The sequence below is a fragment of the Phalangium opilio genome, unplaced genomic scaffold (assembly GCF_054372755.1).
Source record: "Phalangium opilio isolate 3A_F unplaced genomic scaffold, DU_Popi_V2 ptg000011l_1, whole genome shotgun sequence".
NCBI lineage: Eukaryota > Metazoa > Arthropoda > Arachnida > Opiliones > Phalangiidae > Phalangium > Phalangium opilio.
This window is the reverse complement of record NW_028324147.1, coordinates 6,051,457-6,066,219: the sequence shown is the minus strand read 5'-3', so window position 1 is coordinate 6,066,219 and position 14,763 is coordinate 6,051,457. Positions and strand designations below refer to the sequence as shown.

Genomic DNA, 14,763 nt, shown 5'->3' with positions numbered 1-14,763 from the left:
TACGTCCCCCCTTGTATTTTGAAAGGGGGACTGGGCTATGGCGCGCGAATACTTAGGCAACTTATACCTTCTCCCTAGTAAACTAGATATCCCTTCTTGGATATACCGTAAATGAAAATTTTATTAAGTCTAAAACAGGGTTCATACGGAACCTGGAAAACCTAGATAAGTCAGGGATTTGGAAAATGGGGGAAAAAAAGTCAGGGATTTAAAGTTTCTTCTTAAAAGGTCATGGATAGGTCAGGGATTTCGTTTGGTATATCAAACAGTGCTTCGAGGAATGCTAAATATGGGCCAGATGTTATTATGAAATGGTGTCTGCAGGTAAACACCTTTAAATTGTCAGGGATATTGTCAAAATTTGGTCAGGGATAAGCTAGAAAAGTCAGGGAAATTTTTTTCGTCCGAACCCTGTAGAAGGACATCGTTGTTCAAATGTCGCAAACGTCGCAACTAGTTTATTCAAAAAGTTGTATTATCTGAAAAGCCCTTTAAAATAACATGTTCCACGCTAGAAATTTCTATTTAACTCGAGGGAACATTTAAATAATTAATATTTCAAATTCGGTTTTGTTGAATACACCACGAGCTAGGGTTAGTATTAACAGTGCACACTCCTGCCCGCTTCACTCTTCGTATAAATAATTTGATATATTTTGCTCTTGTGTGTGAATTTACAGGAATCCGAGTTTGTTTGTAATCGTGTAAAATAAACATCCGGCGCAACTCCTTCCTAATGTCTACAATAAGATCGAAACTAAAGTATACGCTTTGCAACCTTAGAAATTGTAAAGTTTAACAAAGAAAAAACTGTAGAGTTACTGCTTGTAAGGTTGAATCATAAGTTTATTAGATATGTACCATAAGTATGACACTACCTATACAAGTTCGTAATGCTAGAGACTTACAGCTCGAGATAACTAGTTCGAGAACGACAAGCGAGAATTGAAGTCCATGACAAGCTCCAGTTTGTAACCAGTGACAAACTTATGGAACAAATCTTACTAAGCCTTTGACAGCGTCTCAACAGGCGTCGCTTTACCTCGAATCTATGACCTACCTCATTCACTTCGTGACAAGCTCCAGTTTGTAACCAGTCACAAACTTATGGAACAAATCTTACTAAGCCTTTGACAGCGTCTTAACAGACGTCGCTTTACCTCGAATCTATGACCTACCTCATTCACTTCGTGACAAGCTCCAGTTTGTAACCAGTCACAAACTTATGGCCAACATATCTTATGAACTTATGGTTCAATGGATGTACGCACTGTATGTCTATACCACTTCACCAAAGACAAATTTATAGATCCACAAACTCCATTTCAGTTAGAAACGCTTGACGATTTTGCTTCGAAAGAAAACCCAGGTTCAAAATTGAATTTCATAGAAATTTAAAGAAAAGGGAGTTGAGAAGACTTTTGGGTATAAAGGCTTATACCTAGATGTCGTGAATATTTTTACGTTTTAAGAAGATACACGATAAAAGAAAGTCACTCTAAGATTAAATTTTCGTTTAAAAAGAATTTTATAGGATATCCGAGACTCGGAATAAATAAATATTGAATCAAGTCGATAATGAAATCCAATTCCAGCTTCCGCCACTTTTTTATTTTTGAAAAAATAAGTCTTCTCACCTAGTTCCTAGATGAGTTTAGATACATACATACATTGAATTGATTCATTCATCTGCTCATAATTTGTTGTTCTTTTTTGGATCCCGCAGCTCCCACTTGAAACGTTTTTTTGTGTCTTTCGTATCAGGTTTCCTTCAATGCCACGAGACTCTTTTTGACGAATAGACGTGCTTTAAAGGTCGACTTCCAGCGAAAAGGGTTCTAGCGAACTGAAAACCGAGCATCGAGACTAACAATGGAGAGACCGTGCCGATTTCCGAATTCCCACTGGGGTTAAAGTTGGAAGAGTTCTAGCTAACTGAAAGCCGTGCAATGTGGTTCTAGCGAACTGAAGATACACAATAGAGAATTTCCTTCGGGGGAAAGCAAAAATTCGAGAGGAAATAAATTTAAAAGGATTTCTATTGTTCATCTTCAGTTCGCTAGAACCACATTGCACGGCTTTCAGTTAGCTAGAACCCTCCCAGCTTTTGACCCAGCGGGGCTTCGAAAATCGGCATGGTCGCTTCATTGTTAGTCTCGATGCTCGGTTTTCAGTTCGCTAGAACCCTTTTCGTTGGAAGTCGGCCTTTAAAAGTTCACAGAGACCCCATTGGTAAGCCTTGGCTAAACCAAAACCTAACACTACAATCAGTCCTTATAGTACCAGGTTATCAGCTTGACAATTTCCAACCAATATCCGGTTTAATCACTGCTCAATAGATTATGACGTAACTACCCTTGAAAACCATACTTCCTGTCCAACTCCAGGACTTACTAAAATTGCAATGTAGTTAATTTATAACTATAGTTAACTACTTCGCATAATGACGCCTTTTATTTTGTTTCAAATAATTAGTGATAAGTTTAATTGTATGTTAAAATTTCCTAAATTTAAGGGGTAAGATTTGAGATGATCTTACCCCTTTCAATTAAGCAATTACTTTCAGAAATCATACTCGCACTTCGTGACCCTTAATATTTAATCCTTAATTACTTCAAAGCAATGCTCATGATTTTAAATACATCCATAATCATATAAATGTCATTGTGTAGGGAAACAGCAAAAGGGCGTGGCTTCCAGAAGACTCCTCCCATTTACATCTACATGCTGTAGGATTTTAATCATTTTATGAAGTAGAAGGCTAGTTGGGGAGTAAACGTGATTGGGTAAACGGAGGTATGACGTTTTGTAGGAGGGGTTTATCCCTTATCGTTGAGCCCCTATAAAATTGTAAGCTGATATTTTAATTAGTGTAAGATTTTCTCTGAAAATTTTGTAAAAGTTACTAGCAATTAGTGAATAATAGAAATGAGGCCTCATTCCTAAATTGGAGCGACGAAATCTATTGACGAGTCTTAATTGTCAACTGAATACGGTAATCGCGCTCTACTGGCGGAGAGAAGACGTCATTTATTTTTGATTGGAAGTGGAGCACGAGGCGTTAAAAGCGCCTGTCAGAATAAAAAAAGCTCTTTTCCGCCAAGTTTCCTAAACGTCAAGTTATCAAAGAGGCATTAAGAGCGGTTTTCCTTTTCATAGAATTCCGAGTGCCCTAAATTCAGTTATTTCATTCATCTTCTTTCCACAGCCAGCTAGCTCTCCTTCTTGACTGAATGCTTGATGATTCCATCACGCCAAGGGAAAAATTATCTCCCTCGCATCATTAATTAACGATAATTAACCGTAATTAAGAAGAATTAATTCGATTAACAATATTTTGGGAATGCAGTATCGAAGTTATGTTGGGTTGGGAAACTTTCTTAATATACGGGGATAATTTGTAAACCTTATTTTAATTCGGCGCTAGTATATAAATGAAATGAGTAGTTGCATAAGTTTATAAGAAATTTGCCATAAGTATGACACTTCCTATACATAGTAATGATAGAGACTTTACATCTCGAGCTAGTTCGAGAACGACAAGCGAGAATTGAAGTCCTACACTCGGTTAAATTGCAATCCATCTAATCCTATTTAGTCTGCATTACTAAGCCTTTGACAGCAGCGCCTCACCAGGCGTCGCTTTACCTCGAATCTATGACCTACCTCATTCACTTCGTGACAAGCTCCAGTTTATAACCAGTGACAAACTTATGGAACATATCTTATAAACTTATGGTAGTTGCATTATGTTAATAGGTCTTTTTTAAAAGGGTTGATATGTGGATGCAAAGACGTTAGATAAAACTTCAAAGATATATCCTTCAATAACTTTAGAAACCATGGGTGTTCCATTGTTATTACCTGTACACGTTAAATTATGTTTTCTGACAGTGCACGGCGACCCAAAACACACTATCCTAGATTGTTATTAAATTTGTTAGTTTTTATCCTTGTGATATTGTGGGCTAGAAGGAGAGAGAAGAAAAAATGTCTTAGCTTTATTAGTGTCCGGTGTTAACCTCGAAAGGTACGGAGAAACACATTTCGGTACGGCATTATTGGGCTTCGTTGCTTTATATTGTTAGACGATTGTCCTGTTTATTTCCAGCCCTGTCTTAAGAATTTCTATTAGGTCACGTGCAATTTTTGTGAACCAAGAATGTTTTTATCGTCGAAATGGTCTATTTATACTTGTGATGTTTTCTATAGGTCGCAAAGAAATTATTTGTTTTCATAGTTTTATCAAAAATTGGCACTAACCGTGAAAGAAGGCGTGTATGTTTCGAAAAGTGAGACTTAAAAATATGATTTACAGCGTGTAAAATGGGGTTCTATAGGCGATTTTGAGTCGAGAATGTTCTATGATACTTTTAAGTGAGTTATGTATGATTGCAGGATTTTTTACAGATAACCTGTTAATTAATTAGCATTATCTACCAATTTCTTACGTGAATTTAAGTGGCCATCCGTAAAATACTTTAATCATAACTTGTTTATGGTGGCCCTTAATGCAAAGTGTCATAGAAGTTAAATTTTCAACTCAAAATTAATTTCCCATAGGACCCATTTTACTTCGGTCCTATTATTACCCTTTTTCAAACACCCTGTTTATAGACCTACTGTTGATCAAACTTAACAGACAACGCGAGTTAATATTGGTCTATTTTTATTGTTGGAGAAAATACAATATTTATTCAAGATTATGCGGAACAAATATTAAAAACTAAATATTGGCCTTTTCAAAGTGAAAACTAGAAATGTTTATTATTTCAATTTCTCTCTACATATGTATTAAAAACACTAGGAAATAATTTAAAGTGTAATTTCATGAATTATACTACTAAGTACAATGTATAGAGGTATTTCCAAAATAATACCACGGCTAGTCTTTTTAACTAGTATATGCTGAGATGAATTTTTATACTTCTAGTAATTGTTAGTGATTTATCACTGAAGTATTGAAAGCAAAAAATTAAATTAATTATTTGCGAAACTAACTTTTAGTTTTTTGTCCTTTCAAAATATGGTGATATAAAATATTTATTTTTATTTTTTATCAACAGCTTTATAGCTTTTTTTTTGTTGCTTATTAGTTATTAGATAAACTAAATTCAGGTACTTTTTATATAAATGAGAAATCATTACGATTGGCATTCATAGAAATGAGATATTATCACCATCAATTCGTTACTGAAAGACCCAGAAATGTCATGTAGCGCCATGTAACGCGCATTTTAAACCAACCGATCCGATACTATCGGGAAACCCCGAGTATCGTTGCCGATACCGGTATGGTATTATTTTCATCGATTATAAAATTATTTCATCAATTATAAAATTATTTCATCAATTATAAAATTATTTCATCAATTATAAAATTATTTCATCGATTATAAAATTATTTCATCGATTATAAAATTATTTCATCGATTATAAAATTATTTCATCGATTATAAAATTATTTCATCGATTATAAAATTATTTCATCGATTATAAAATTATTTCATCGATTATAAAATTATTTCATTAAATATTAAGGTTTTGATGAGGATTAAAACCTAAAATCACGGTCAGCCTTTTCAATGGCCCATTTAAACTTTTTACGTTGGCTGCAAGTAGTATATATTTTTTCAATTGGAACATTCCATTTCATACACCTAAAATTAATAAGCTTGATTATTATTTATCGCCTTAATAATAAATATAGGAAATTGGAAATTATCCAAAATTTATCACTTTTGAACATTTTGAGTCGAAATTGTTCTATGACATTTTGCCCTATGGTCACCGTTTACAAGTTATAACTGGTGTGTTTTACGGACGACCAGCATTAAATTTAATTACGAAACTGAAATACTACGCTAATTTAATTAAGGAGTCAATAATAACGGTAGCCCTTAGAGCAAAATTTCATAGAACAATTTCGACTCAAAATCGCCCATAGAATCCACTGTACTTCGGTCCTACCACCCGTTTTGGAACGCCTTGTGTATTTTTGATGTCAAGTAATAAAAGAAGCGTGTAAAAATAGCAACACTATTTAAAGTTAACCTATTACTTACCAAGCGACTGTAATTCTGGGATCAATGTAATTTAGTTTCGTAGTTAAAAGGGAGAATTCTTTTTCGTTTTTCATATCTTTCTCTTTCGAAACCAAATCCTTTAACTCATTTTTCAGTATCTGTATATGCTTCTGCAATCTTAGAAACCCCCCACGGAAAAAGTCAATAAAATGCCTTCAATAGAATTAATCCAAAGTTAATTATTGATACTGACCCTACATCGAAATACTTAAAGCTTTTGGTTTGCGCTTTAATTTGCAGTCTTTTTTTCTTAATCTATTAAATTTTTAAAATTAAATTAAACGACACACCAGTATCGACCAATTACAGGGTTGCCACAGGTCAAAGAAATAACGAGAATTTGAAAATGGACCAAAAGGGTCAGTGAATTTTAAGAATTTTAACCAAGTTGAAGTGCCTACAAGAAGTGATATCTAGTTTATTAGGGAGAAGGTATAAGATGCCTAAGTATTCGCGCGCCATAGTCCCAGTCCCCCTTTCAAAATACAAGGGGGACGATAATGGAGGCCGGGCTATTTAACCTCTCCTCAGTCGGAAAATACGTAATTTTCGTCATTCGCGTCACGCTGACGTGAGTTTTCAAGAACCAATGAGATGCTGGTTGTAATTTAGAGGCGGAGATTAACCTCGGATCTACGTTTGGACTGGAGATAAAGCTGGAAATGTGGCGAATTTATACCTTCTCCCTAATAAACTAGATATCACTTCTTGGTGCCTAAAATATGCGCGGTTCAACCATCCTGCTGGGTGACGTTAAACGCCGTTTAAGCGAGATCACGTTGAGGAAATTGAATCCGAAAATTTCATGGCAACCCTGGATTATATTAACGAACATCATTTTTAATGTCTTCCATTTTTTTATGAAATCTTTTCTCAACTGAACAGAGGATATCAACTGAAATTTGATGGTTACATAGGACAGCAACATTTTTATTTGCTCTCTTATAAGCCTGTACTTTTTCTGTAATTCTCATTTCCTCTTTCAAAATATTAAAAAAGAAATAGAATAAATTAGTTTTATAAAATTACAAATTGATAAAATAATAATCTATTAAATTATACCTTTAGTTAACAAATCAAGTTGCTGCTGTAGAGTTTCGGAGGCATTAAACGTACGAAATACACTCAGGGTTAAGTCATCCATGCGATCTTTCAAATAATTATTAAGAATTGTAGGCTAAAAATGTACAAATCAAAATTTATCAAAAAAAAATCATAAACGGTTACAAGTTAAAGTTCAGGTAAAATAACATTATACCTTAAAGGCCGACTTCCAACGAAAAGGGTTCTTACGAACTGAAAACCGAGCATCGAGACTAACAATGGAGCGACCGTGCCGATTTTTGAATCCCCGCTGGGGCAAAAGTTGGAACGGTTCTAGCGAACTGAAGATGGACAATAGAAATCCTTTTAAATTTATTTCCTCTCGAATTTTTGCTTTCCCCTGAAGGAAATTCTCTATTGTGTATCTTCAGTTCGCTAGAACCGCATTACACGGCTTTCAGTTAGCTAGAACCCTTCCATCTTTTGCCCCAGCGGGAGTTCGAAAATCGTCACGGTCGCTCCATTGTTAGTCTCGATGCTCGGTTTTCAGTTCGTAAGAACCCTTTTCGTTGGAAGTCGGCCTTTAAAAGAACGGTCACTAAATGAAATTATCTCTTATTACTAAATAACTATCATTTAATTAGTCTTGAAAACAAGGACTACTGCGCCTACCGCCATTGCTTTAGTGGCGTCTGCTAAATCGACCCACTTATCCCAAACGGGATTGGTTGAATTCTCACAGGCTGTGAGAGGTAAGGGGTTCGGGCTAACAGATGTCATTAAACCAATGGCGGATGGCACAGTAGTCCTGGTTTTTAATTTTAAGACAAATTAAAAGAGCTCTAGTTATTTTGTCATAAGAGATCATTTATTTTATTTTTAATATTTAATTCCTTTGGTATTTATGAAAAAGGCCGTTCATTTAAGGTATAATCAGAAGCGAGATGAGACTAGAAGTACTGAGCTAACCAAATTCTTCACTCGGCGAAAGTGAATATTCTTGATAACACAAGAACGGTTGGCCCTCTAGTGGCGGTTTCAGAATTTCCCCTCCAAAACGTGAGACGCTCGTGGCGGTAGACGGCCGAACTAGATTCAAGCAGAGGCGTCCGTGTTCCGCGGCTTTAGGTTGAGGGGAAGGGGGTAGGAAATGTTTTTGGAACTCGACCAATTTTCTTCTCTGTAGTGTAGGCGCGATGGAAGCGGCATAAAATCCTCAAATTTGTTCACTAGTGCCAGGATCTACTACCAATGCTAGAGCCCTTCGCTTCTAGTCTCATCTTACTTCTGGTATAATGTTATGTTACCTGAACTCTTCCATTAAAAATATCTCCTCTTACATTCAACTGGTCAAACAATTCGTCTTTGGGTTCCTTATTTGCCATGAACTTCTTCAGATTTTCATAAACAATTTTTTTAACAGGAACACTATTTGTGTACCTGACAGAATCTTTACCCAAGAAATCAAAATTGACGACAAATTTTTTGCCATCCATTTCATCGTGTAGCTTAATATGATCCACTTTCAAAGAACAGCAACCAACTGTGTCAGATGTTTTATTTAAATCTTTTTTATTGCCCGCCCTAAACGCAAACTACGTGAAATATTATAATAGCCAATTAGTTTCTTCCCTTCTAGTCGTCGTAATATTTATCATTTAAATTTTTACCTCGTCAACGAAGTACAACGCAACACCTCGTTGACGTATAAGCATGTCCTCCGATTCCCAATCGTCTATATACTCTTCCCGAATGTCATCAATATGTTCTTTTAGTTTTTGAGCTAGATCGTATTTTTTACGGTCCTTCTTGCCCTGTTAATTTATGAAAAAAATATATATATATTTATTAACCACTTAAAAATAATAAATAACGCCAATTAAAATAGTAGTAGCAGATGTATATAATACTTCTCTTCGAGAGAATTGTAACATGATTCTTCCCAACAGCAGAAGATTTATTATAGCAAGGTTACTAAACCGAATCACATACGCGATAAATAGTTAACCCCTCATCATTACTCTATTAGCCCTGCTTAACTATTTGCCAAGGCGCATGTGCTTGTGCGTTTTTGTCCCACGTCAAGACAATCAAGGTTTGTGGGTTAATTGATTGCTGAGGATTTAGTAAATGCCAAACAGTTATAGAATTCACCCTAGCACGGTGCGATACCCATCTGCAGTTCGATGAGCGAGAGAGCGAACAAAAAGGGTTAGCCATGGGAAGAATCATGTTACGTAACTAAAGTGTTAAAAGGAAACGGAGCTTCTTCTTTCTTCTATTATCCCCTTTTGGTAATATGCAATATTAGTTTTAGCTGAACTTACTTTTAGTTCAGAGCTTGGGTGGAGATATATATATCTATTTTGGCCTAAGATATTCTCAGTCCAAGAAGCCAGCCAAGTGACCTTGTTGTCATGACGAACTTCTTTCCATTTATGACCTTTTGGAGGTTCAGGCACATCAGCCTCTCTTAATTACAAACACATTTAATCATTTATTGAAAGAAAGTCCCATGAAGTTAGAATTTTTTCGGTTTTTTATCCAAAAAGAGCAGTATGAAATAATGATTGTTTAAAATAGAACAATGCACCTTAAGCGTGTACAGAGTGTTTCTGATCATAAATCTGCCATAAATTTGGCTCAATCAATCTGAATTTACAGTGTTGGCAAAGAAGATGGATCGGGTCTACAACATTTAGTTACGGAGATATGGGCCCAAGGAGTATGGGCTCCCAAATATTGACTGGTCCCTAAAACATTAAGGATATCTTCAGAAATGCGAAGGAAGACATATCAGCCTTCAATAGTCTTCAATCTAAGAACGTGTTTGAACCCTTATCTATTGCGGAAGTGTACTATTAAATGGTTAGAAGCAGAAGTGAGATGAGACCAGAAGTTCTGAGCTAACCAAATTCTTCACTCGGCGAAAGTGAATATTCTTGATAACACAAGAACGGTTGGCCCTCTGGTAGCGGTTTCTGAATTTTCCCTCCAAAACGTGAGACGCTCGCGGTGGTAGACGGCCGAACTAGATTCCAGCACCCGCGTGCGTGTTCCGCGGCTTTAGGTTGAGGGGAAGGGGGTAGGAAATGTTTTTGGAACTCGACCAATTTTTTTCTCTAGTTTTAGCCCGTGGGAAGCAGCATAAAATCCTCAAATTTGTTCACTAGTGCCGGGATCTACTATCAATGCTAGAGCCCTTCACTTCTAGTCTCATCTCACTTCTGGTAGAAGTGACTATTTCCTTGTTTTAGGGGCCAATCAATGTTTGGGGGCCCATATCTTCTTCGTAACTAAACCGTAAACGTTGTAGAGCCCAGTATAGAAAACTTGAAAACCATTGGTAAATTTACACAAAGGGTACATACAATTTGAAATTTTTATTAATTTAAATGGTTTTTCGAATAAAATAATCCGAGGCATGATGTTGATGATTGTCGATGAAAACTAACTTACTTTCCAATGTTGATGATGACATCCTCGGGCATGATACGTTTTTTCAACTTGCCATTTTTAGGATGCTCACCTCGACCTTTAAGCAAACCAGGAGGTTCTATTTTAAAGTTGCCAATTTTTTGTTTGCGACCGTCAATTAAGCAATAGCCATATTTCTCTACAAGGCTTTTATTAATTAATTTTCTCTTTTCTCTCTCTTCTTTAGTTTTCTTTTTGAAATATTTTAAAATTTGTGTGAAGTCGCATTTTTTTAAGTCTGTGATTAAGTCTCGTTCTGCAGAGTTCATTGTCTAAGTAAAAGAACGATAAATTATCATGTAAATACATCTTAAAAATATATGCGAGCTAGAAAACGGTTTTTTACATGGTTGATGGAAAGGTTTTAGAAATGCTTAGGTTTGGTCAACCTGCTAAGAACGTTCTATTGAAGACCTAATATTTTGGCTTTATGAATAGCCCCCCCTAAGAATTCGTTCTAAAAACCAACGACTTTCAGATGTTTTATACGGGGAAGCGCGACAATTGGGAGAAAGCATTTGGGTGTTCGAAAATTGGGAGAATTTGAAATTGGGTGGCAATGAAACCGACTGAGCGTCAAACTGGGTGAATAAAAAATAAATTTTTTAAAAATACATACTTTTTAAAAACAATAAAATTTGGATGTTAAAATTTTGTGTTCTTTGCGGTCAGGTCAGGTCAGGTTAGGTTTGGTTCAATTCGGTCAGGCAGCTCAGGCTTGGTTTGGTTATGTTCAGTTGGTGAATTTTAGGTTTGGTTTGGGTTCAGTAGAGTCAGGTTAGGTTTTGGCTTTCAATAAAAAAAATTTTCACCCAATTGACGCTCTGTCGGTTTCATTGCCACCCAATTGTCGCTCACCCAATTTTTAGCCCACCAAATTGTCGCGCTGCCAATTGTTGGACATTCAATCGTCGTCACCCAAAAGTCTTTCACCCAATTGTTGCTCACCCAATTTTTAGCCCACCAAATTGTCGCGCTGCCAATTGTTGGACATTCAGTCGTCACCCAATTGTCGTGGAGCGAAAGACTATTTAGTATTTAGTGTCTACATAGACAGGAAATTATTCCTGGTTTCCATACCCTTTAAAACACACCCGGGCAATGCGGGCTAGCTTAGCTATAGTTGATAATAAATGACCAAATACGATGGGTGAAGATTCTTACTTTTTTCCAGTCTTCAAAAAAATTCTTGTTAAAAGTTTCATTTGTCACATAGTTTTCATGTTCCAACAATTTGGCATAAAATCCTGCTACTTCTTCCGCGGCAAGACTTAATTTGACGCGTTTTCCTGGAAACAACACGCACGAATTACGGCAACATTGACCATGTATCATACTATAAACAACAATCAGATACCATCATAGAAAAACTTGGCACTTTTCGGCAAGGGCTCGTAAGGTGGTGCAAACACCGGTCCATCGTGAGAAAGTGTTTTCCATTCGCAAATTTTCGAAACATCCTCATCGTTATCCGTCTTAATTTTCTTAACAGGAGGTTCCTCTTCTTTAAAATTAGCTTTTTAAAGACAAGTAAGACAAAGTAAGACAAATTTCGTTAAAATCGGTTAACATTTCACCAAGATGCAAATTTTTGAAATTATTTAAAAGCCATGTAAGTTCACCCAAAAATCTATTGTGGTATTCGAAATGCACGGGACACATTTTCACTCCCCCCTTTCTGGTTCTGAGCCATAATTACGGAAGAGGTTGGCTCGCGCGCTTCAATTTAAAGTTTCAAAGTAGGCTTAACAATAACATTTTGCCTAAGATTAAGCGCGCCTTATTTGTTGTATACTTTTCACCTTCTACGTCATAGTCATACACAGGGAACTAACATGAACTTCCGGTAGCGCTAAATTTTGTTTTGAGTGGACAAAATTTCATTTTGTATATCTGACATTTAATAAGGTAAAATTGTTTTTATAATAAGTTTATAAGATATGCTTCATAAGTATGACACTACCTATACGATTCGTAATGCTAGAGACTTACAGCTCGAGATAACTAGTTCTAGCAGAACGACAAGCGAGAATTGACTACACTCTGTTAATTTTGCAGGACTTCCATCTTCCTATTTAATCTGCATTATTAAGCCTTTGACAGCGCCTCAACAGGCGTTGCTTTACCTCGAATCTATGACCTACGTCACTTCATGGCAAGCTCTCAGTAACCAGTGACAAACTTATGGAACGTATCTTATGAACTTATGTAGTAATAGAGACGTTTAATGGCGTTTTTAAAATTTTACGATTTATATAATTTTTAAAAATTATACGAATCAAATAATGTATCTAAAACAAAATCCTGGATTCCCTAAACCAGAAGGCATTATGACCGCAAACCGTCCCCTCTATTTTACGAAACCGAACCTAACCATCCAGCCTAATCTGATGTATCACGCGCATCATCTTGTTTCCCTCACTAAAAAAGCCCGCGAAATTTGAACTCTCTCTCTCCAAATTGCCCCTTTCTCTTTTGCCCCCTCTGCTGCAGACAGTTCTCTCTCTACGTCGCGCTTTCCCTTCGTTTCTCTCCGAGCTTCTCTCTCTCAAAATCGTGTACGCGTCCGGCATAGGGACAGGCGTTTGGGCCCTTTCTTAAATTTTACCGGAATTAAAATTCCGTGTAAAATTAAAAATTGTGGTTGTTTTTCAAAATACACGTAACTTACATCCCCATCGTAAAATGCCTATCTATAAACTACTTTTGCGAGAAGGCAGAACATACGGATTTTATGTGAAGTTCTATTGGTATTTAGCGGTGTCCATCAATTCATTAAAAAACAAGAATGGCCCAAGGGCTGGTCCTTAATAGTAGCCACATCGTTATCTATTTAATTGGCACATAAATAAAAGGAAAATAAATATAAAACCCCAAACATACAAATTCAGAAGTATCCGACCCCACAGATAAAAATTCAGAGGTACGCCACCCCACATCACCCCGACATTTTAGAGATAAAACTAAACGATAAAATCCCGGGTTTTCTATCAAGTCTCTATGACTCAGTGGTAGAATGTCTTACTACTGCGTGAACGACCCGGGAATTTTAATTAAAATTAAATCTTTAACCGAGCCCAGTTACCCCTATGGGTGGGTTGTGGTAATATAGAGTTCCTTTTAAGCTAAAATCCGACGATAACGAAAGCGAAAACTCCGGTCACAACTACTACTACTACTACTACTACTACGACCACTACCACTACTACTACTACTACGGCTCGGGTCAAACTAAGAGCCTCATCGTATACTACGATGTGGCTAAAAAAGCCCAAAATTGTACCAATTGCAAATAAGCCATGTTAGACATTGCTTGGAAACTATAAAAGCGCCATGCATAATTAAGCCTTGGTCTGGATGATTTTGCTTATTATAATTAGAGTCAAATAACTCGTAAACCCCCGATGTAAAAGCGCCATGCATAAACCTTGGTCTGAATGATTTTGCGTATTATAATTAGAATGAAAAACTCATAAACCCCCGATGAGTTTTATATATTTGTTAATTTGTATTTCAAATACGTATAAACATACGTAATATTTCCGCAAAATTGATGATACAATTAAAAACCAACAAAAAATGAATTAGTAGTTACTTACCCATCTGTTAATTGGTGTTGTTGTTACGCAGTTGTTTTCTATTATGGAACATTCGAGATTTCCTTTTCTATAGTCTCCTATAATTTGCATATAGTAGGCGGTGTTATAGCGTCATATATATGTTATCTCGGTCTTTATCGCGTTAAATTTTTTCAACGTGACTCAAGGTTCTTCCGATTAAGATACAGGGTGTATCATTAATCATATTAATATGTCGTATGTTAATTGAAGAGTATTGATTTGTTTAAACAACAAACTTTTGAACTCTAATAATTAAGTAATAATGAATTTGGGGATAATAAGGTCCACGTAGACCCAGCGCGGTTACACTGTGACTGTAAACCTTCTGGTCTATCCTTAGTAACGATTTAAGTTTTAGTTTCGCTTTTGGCTCGTTAAGTGGTTCCAAACTTTGAAAATTTATTTAATTTATAACAGGTATTGATATGAGTAAAAGATTTAATATATATATATATATATATATATATATATATATATATATATATATATATATATATATATATATATATATATATATATATATATATATATATATA

At 35.8% G+C, this 14,763-nt stretch overlaps 2 protein-coding genes across 2 annotated transcripts in view; one reads left to right on the top strand and one right to left on the bottom strand.

Moving 5' to 3' along the window:
* LOC149710089 (calcitonin gene-related peptide type 1 receptor-like) overlaps nucleotides 1-14,763 on the top strand; it is a 152,692-nt gene that overhangs the window by 122,231 nt on the left and 15,698 nt on the right. The window lies entirely within an intron of this gene.
* On the bottom strand, nucleotides 4,734-14,590 carry LOC149710091 (DNA topoisomerase 1-like). The gene is made up of 12 exons (XM_089858992.1): nucleotides 14,207-14,590; nucleotides 11,965-12,123; nucleotides 11,772-11,896; nucleotides 10,590-10,879; nucleotides 9,458-9,602; nucleotides 8,801-8,944; nucleotides 8,471-8,725; nucleotides 7,149-7,263; nucleotides 6,920-7,065; nucleotides 6,280-6,341; nucleotides 6,066-6,203; nucleotides 4,734-5,660 (listed from the first exon to the last, which is right to left on the bottom strand). The coding sequence occupies exons 1-12, from the start codon at nucleotides 14,208-14,210 to the stop codon at nucleotides 5,555-5,557; spliced, it is 1,689 nt and encodes a 562-aa protein (XP_089715118.1). The 5' UTR covers nucleotides 14,211-14,590; the 3' UTR covers nucleotides 4,734-5,554.

Excerpts from the sequence above, each read along its gene's own strand:
- LOC149710091 (XM_089858992.1), bottom strand. Across the intron at positions 7,066-7,148 it reads ACTTGATTTGTTAACTAAAG|AGGAAATGAGAATTACAGAA; the intron begins GTATAATTTAAT and ends ATATTTTGAAAG. Across the intron at positions 6,342-6,919 it reads TGGAAGACATTAAAAATGAT|ATTAAGAAAAAAAGACTGCA; the intron begins GTTCGTTAATAT and ends AAAATTTAATAG.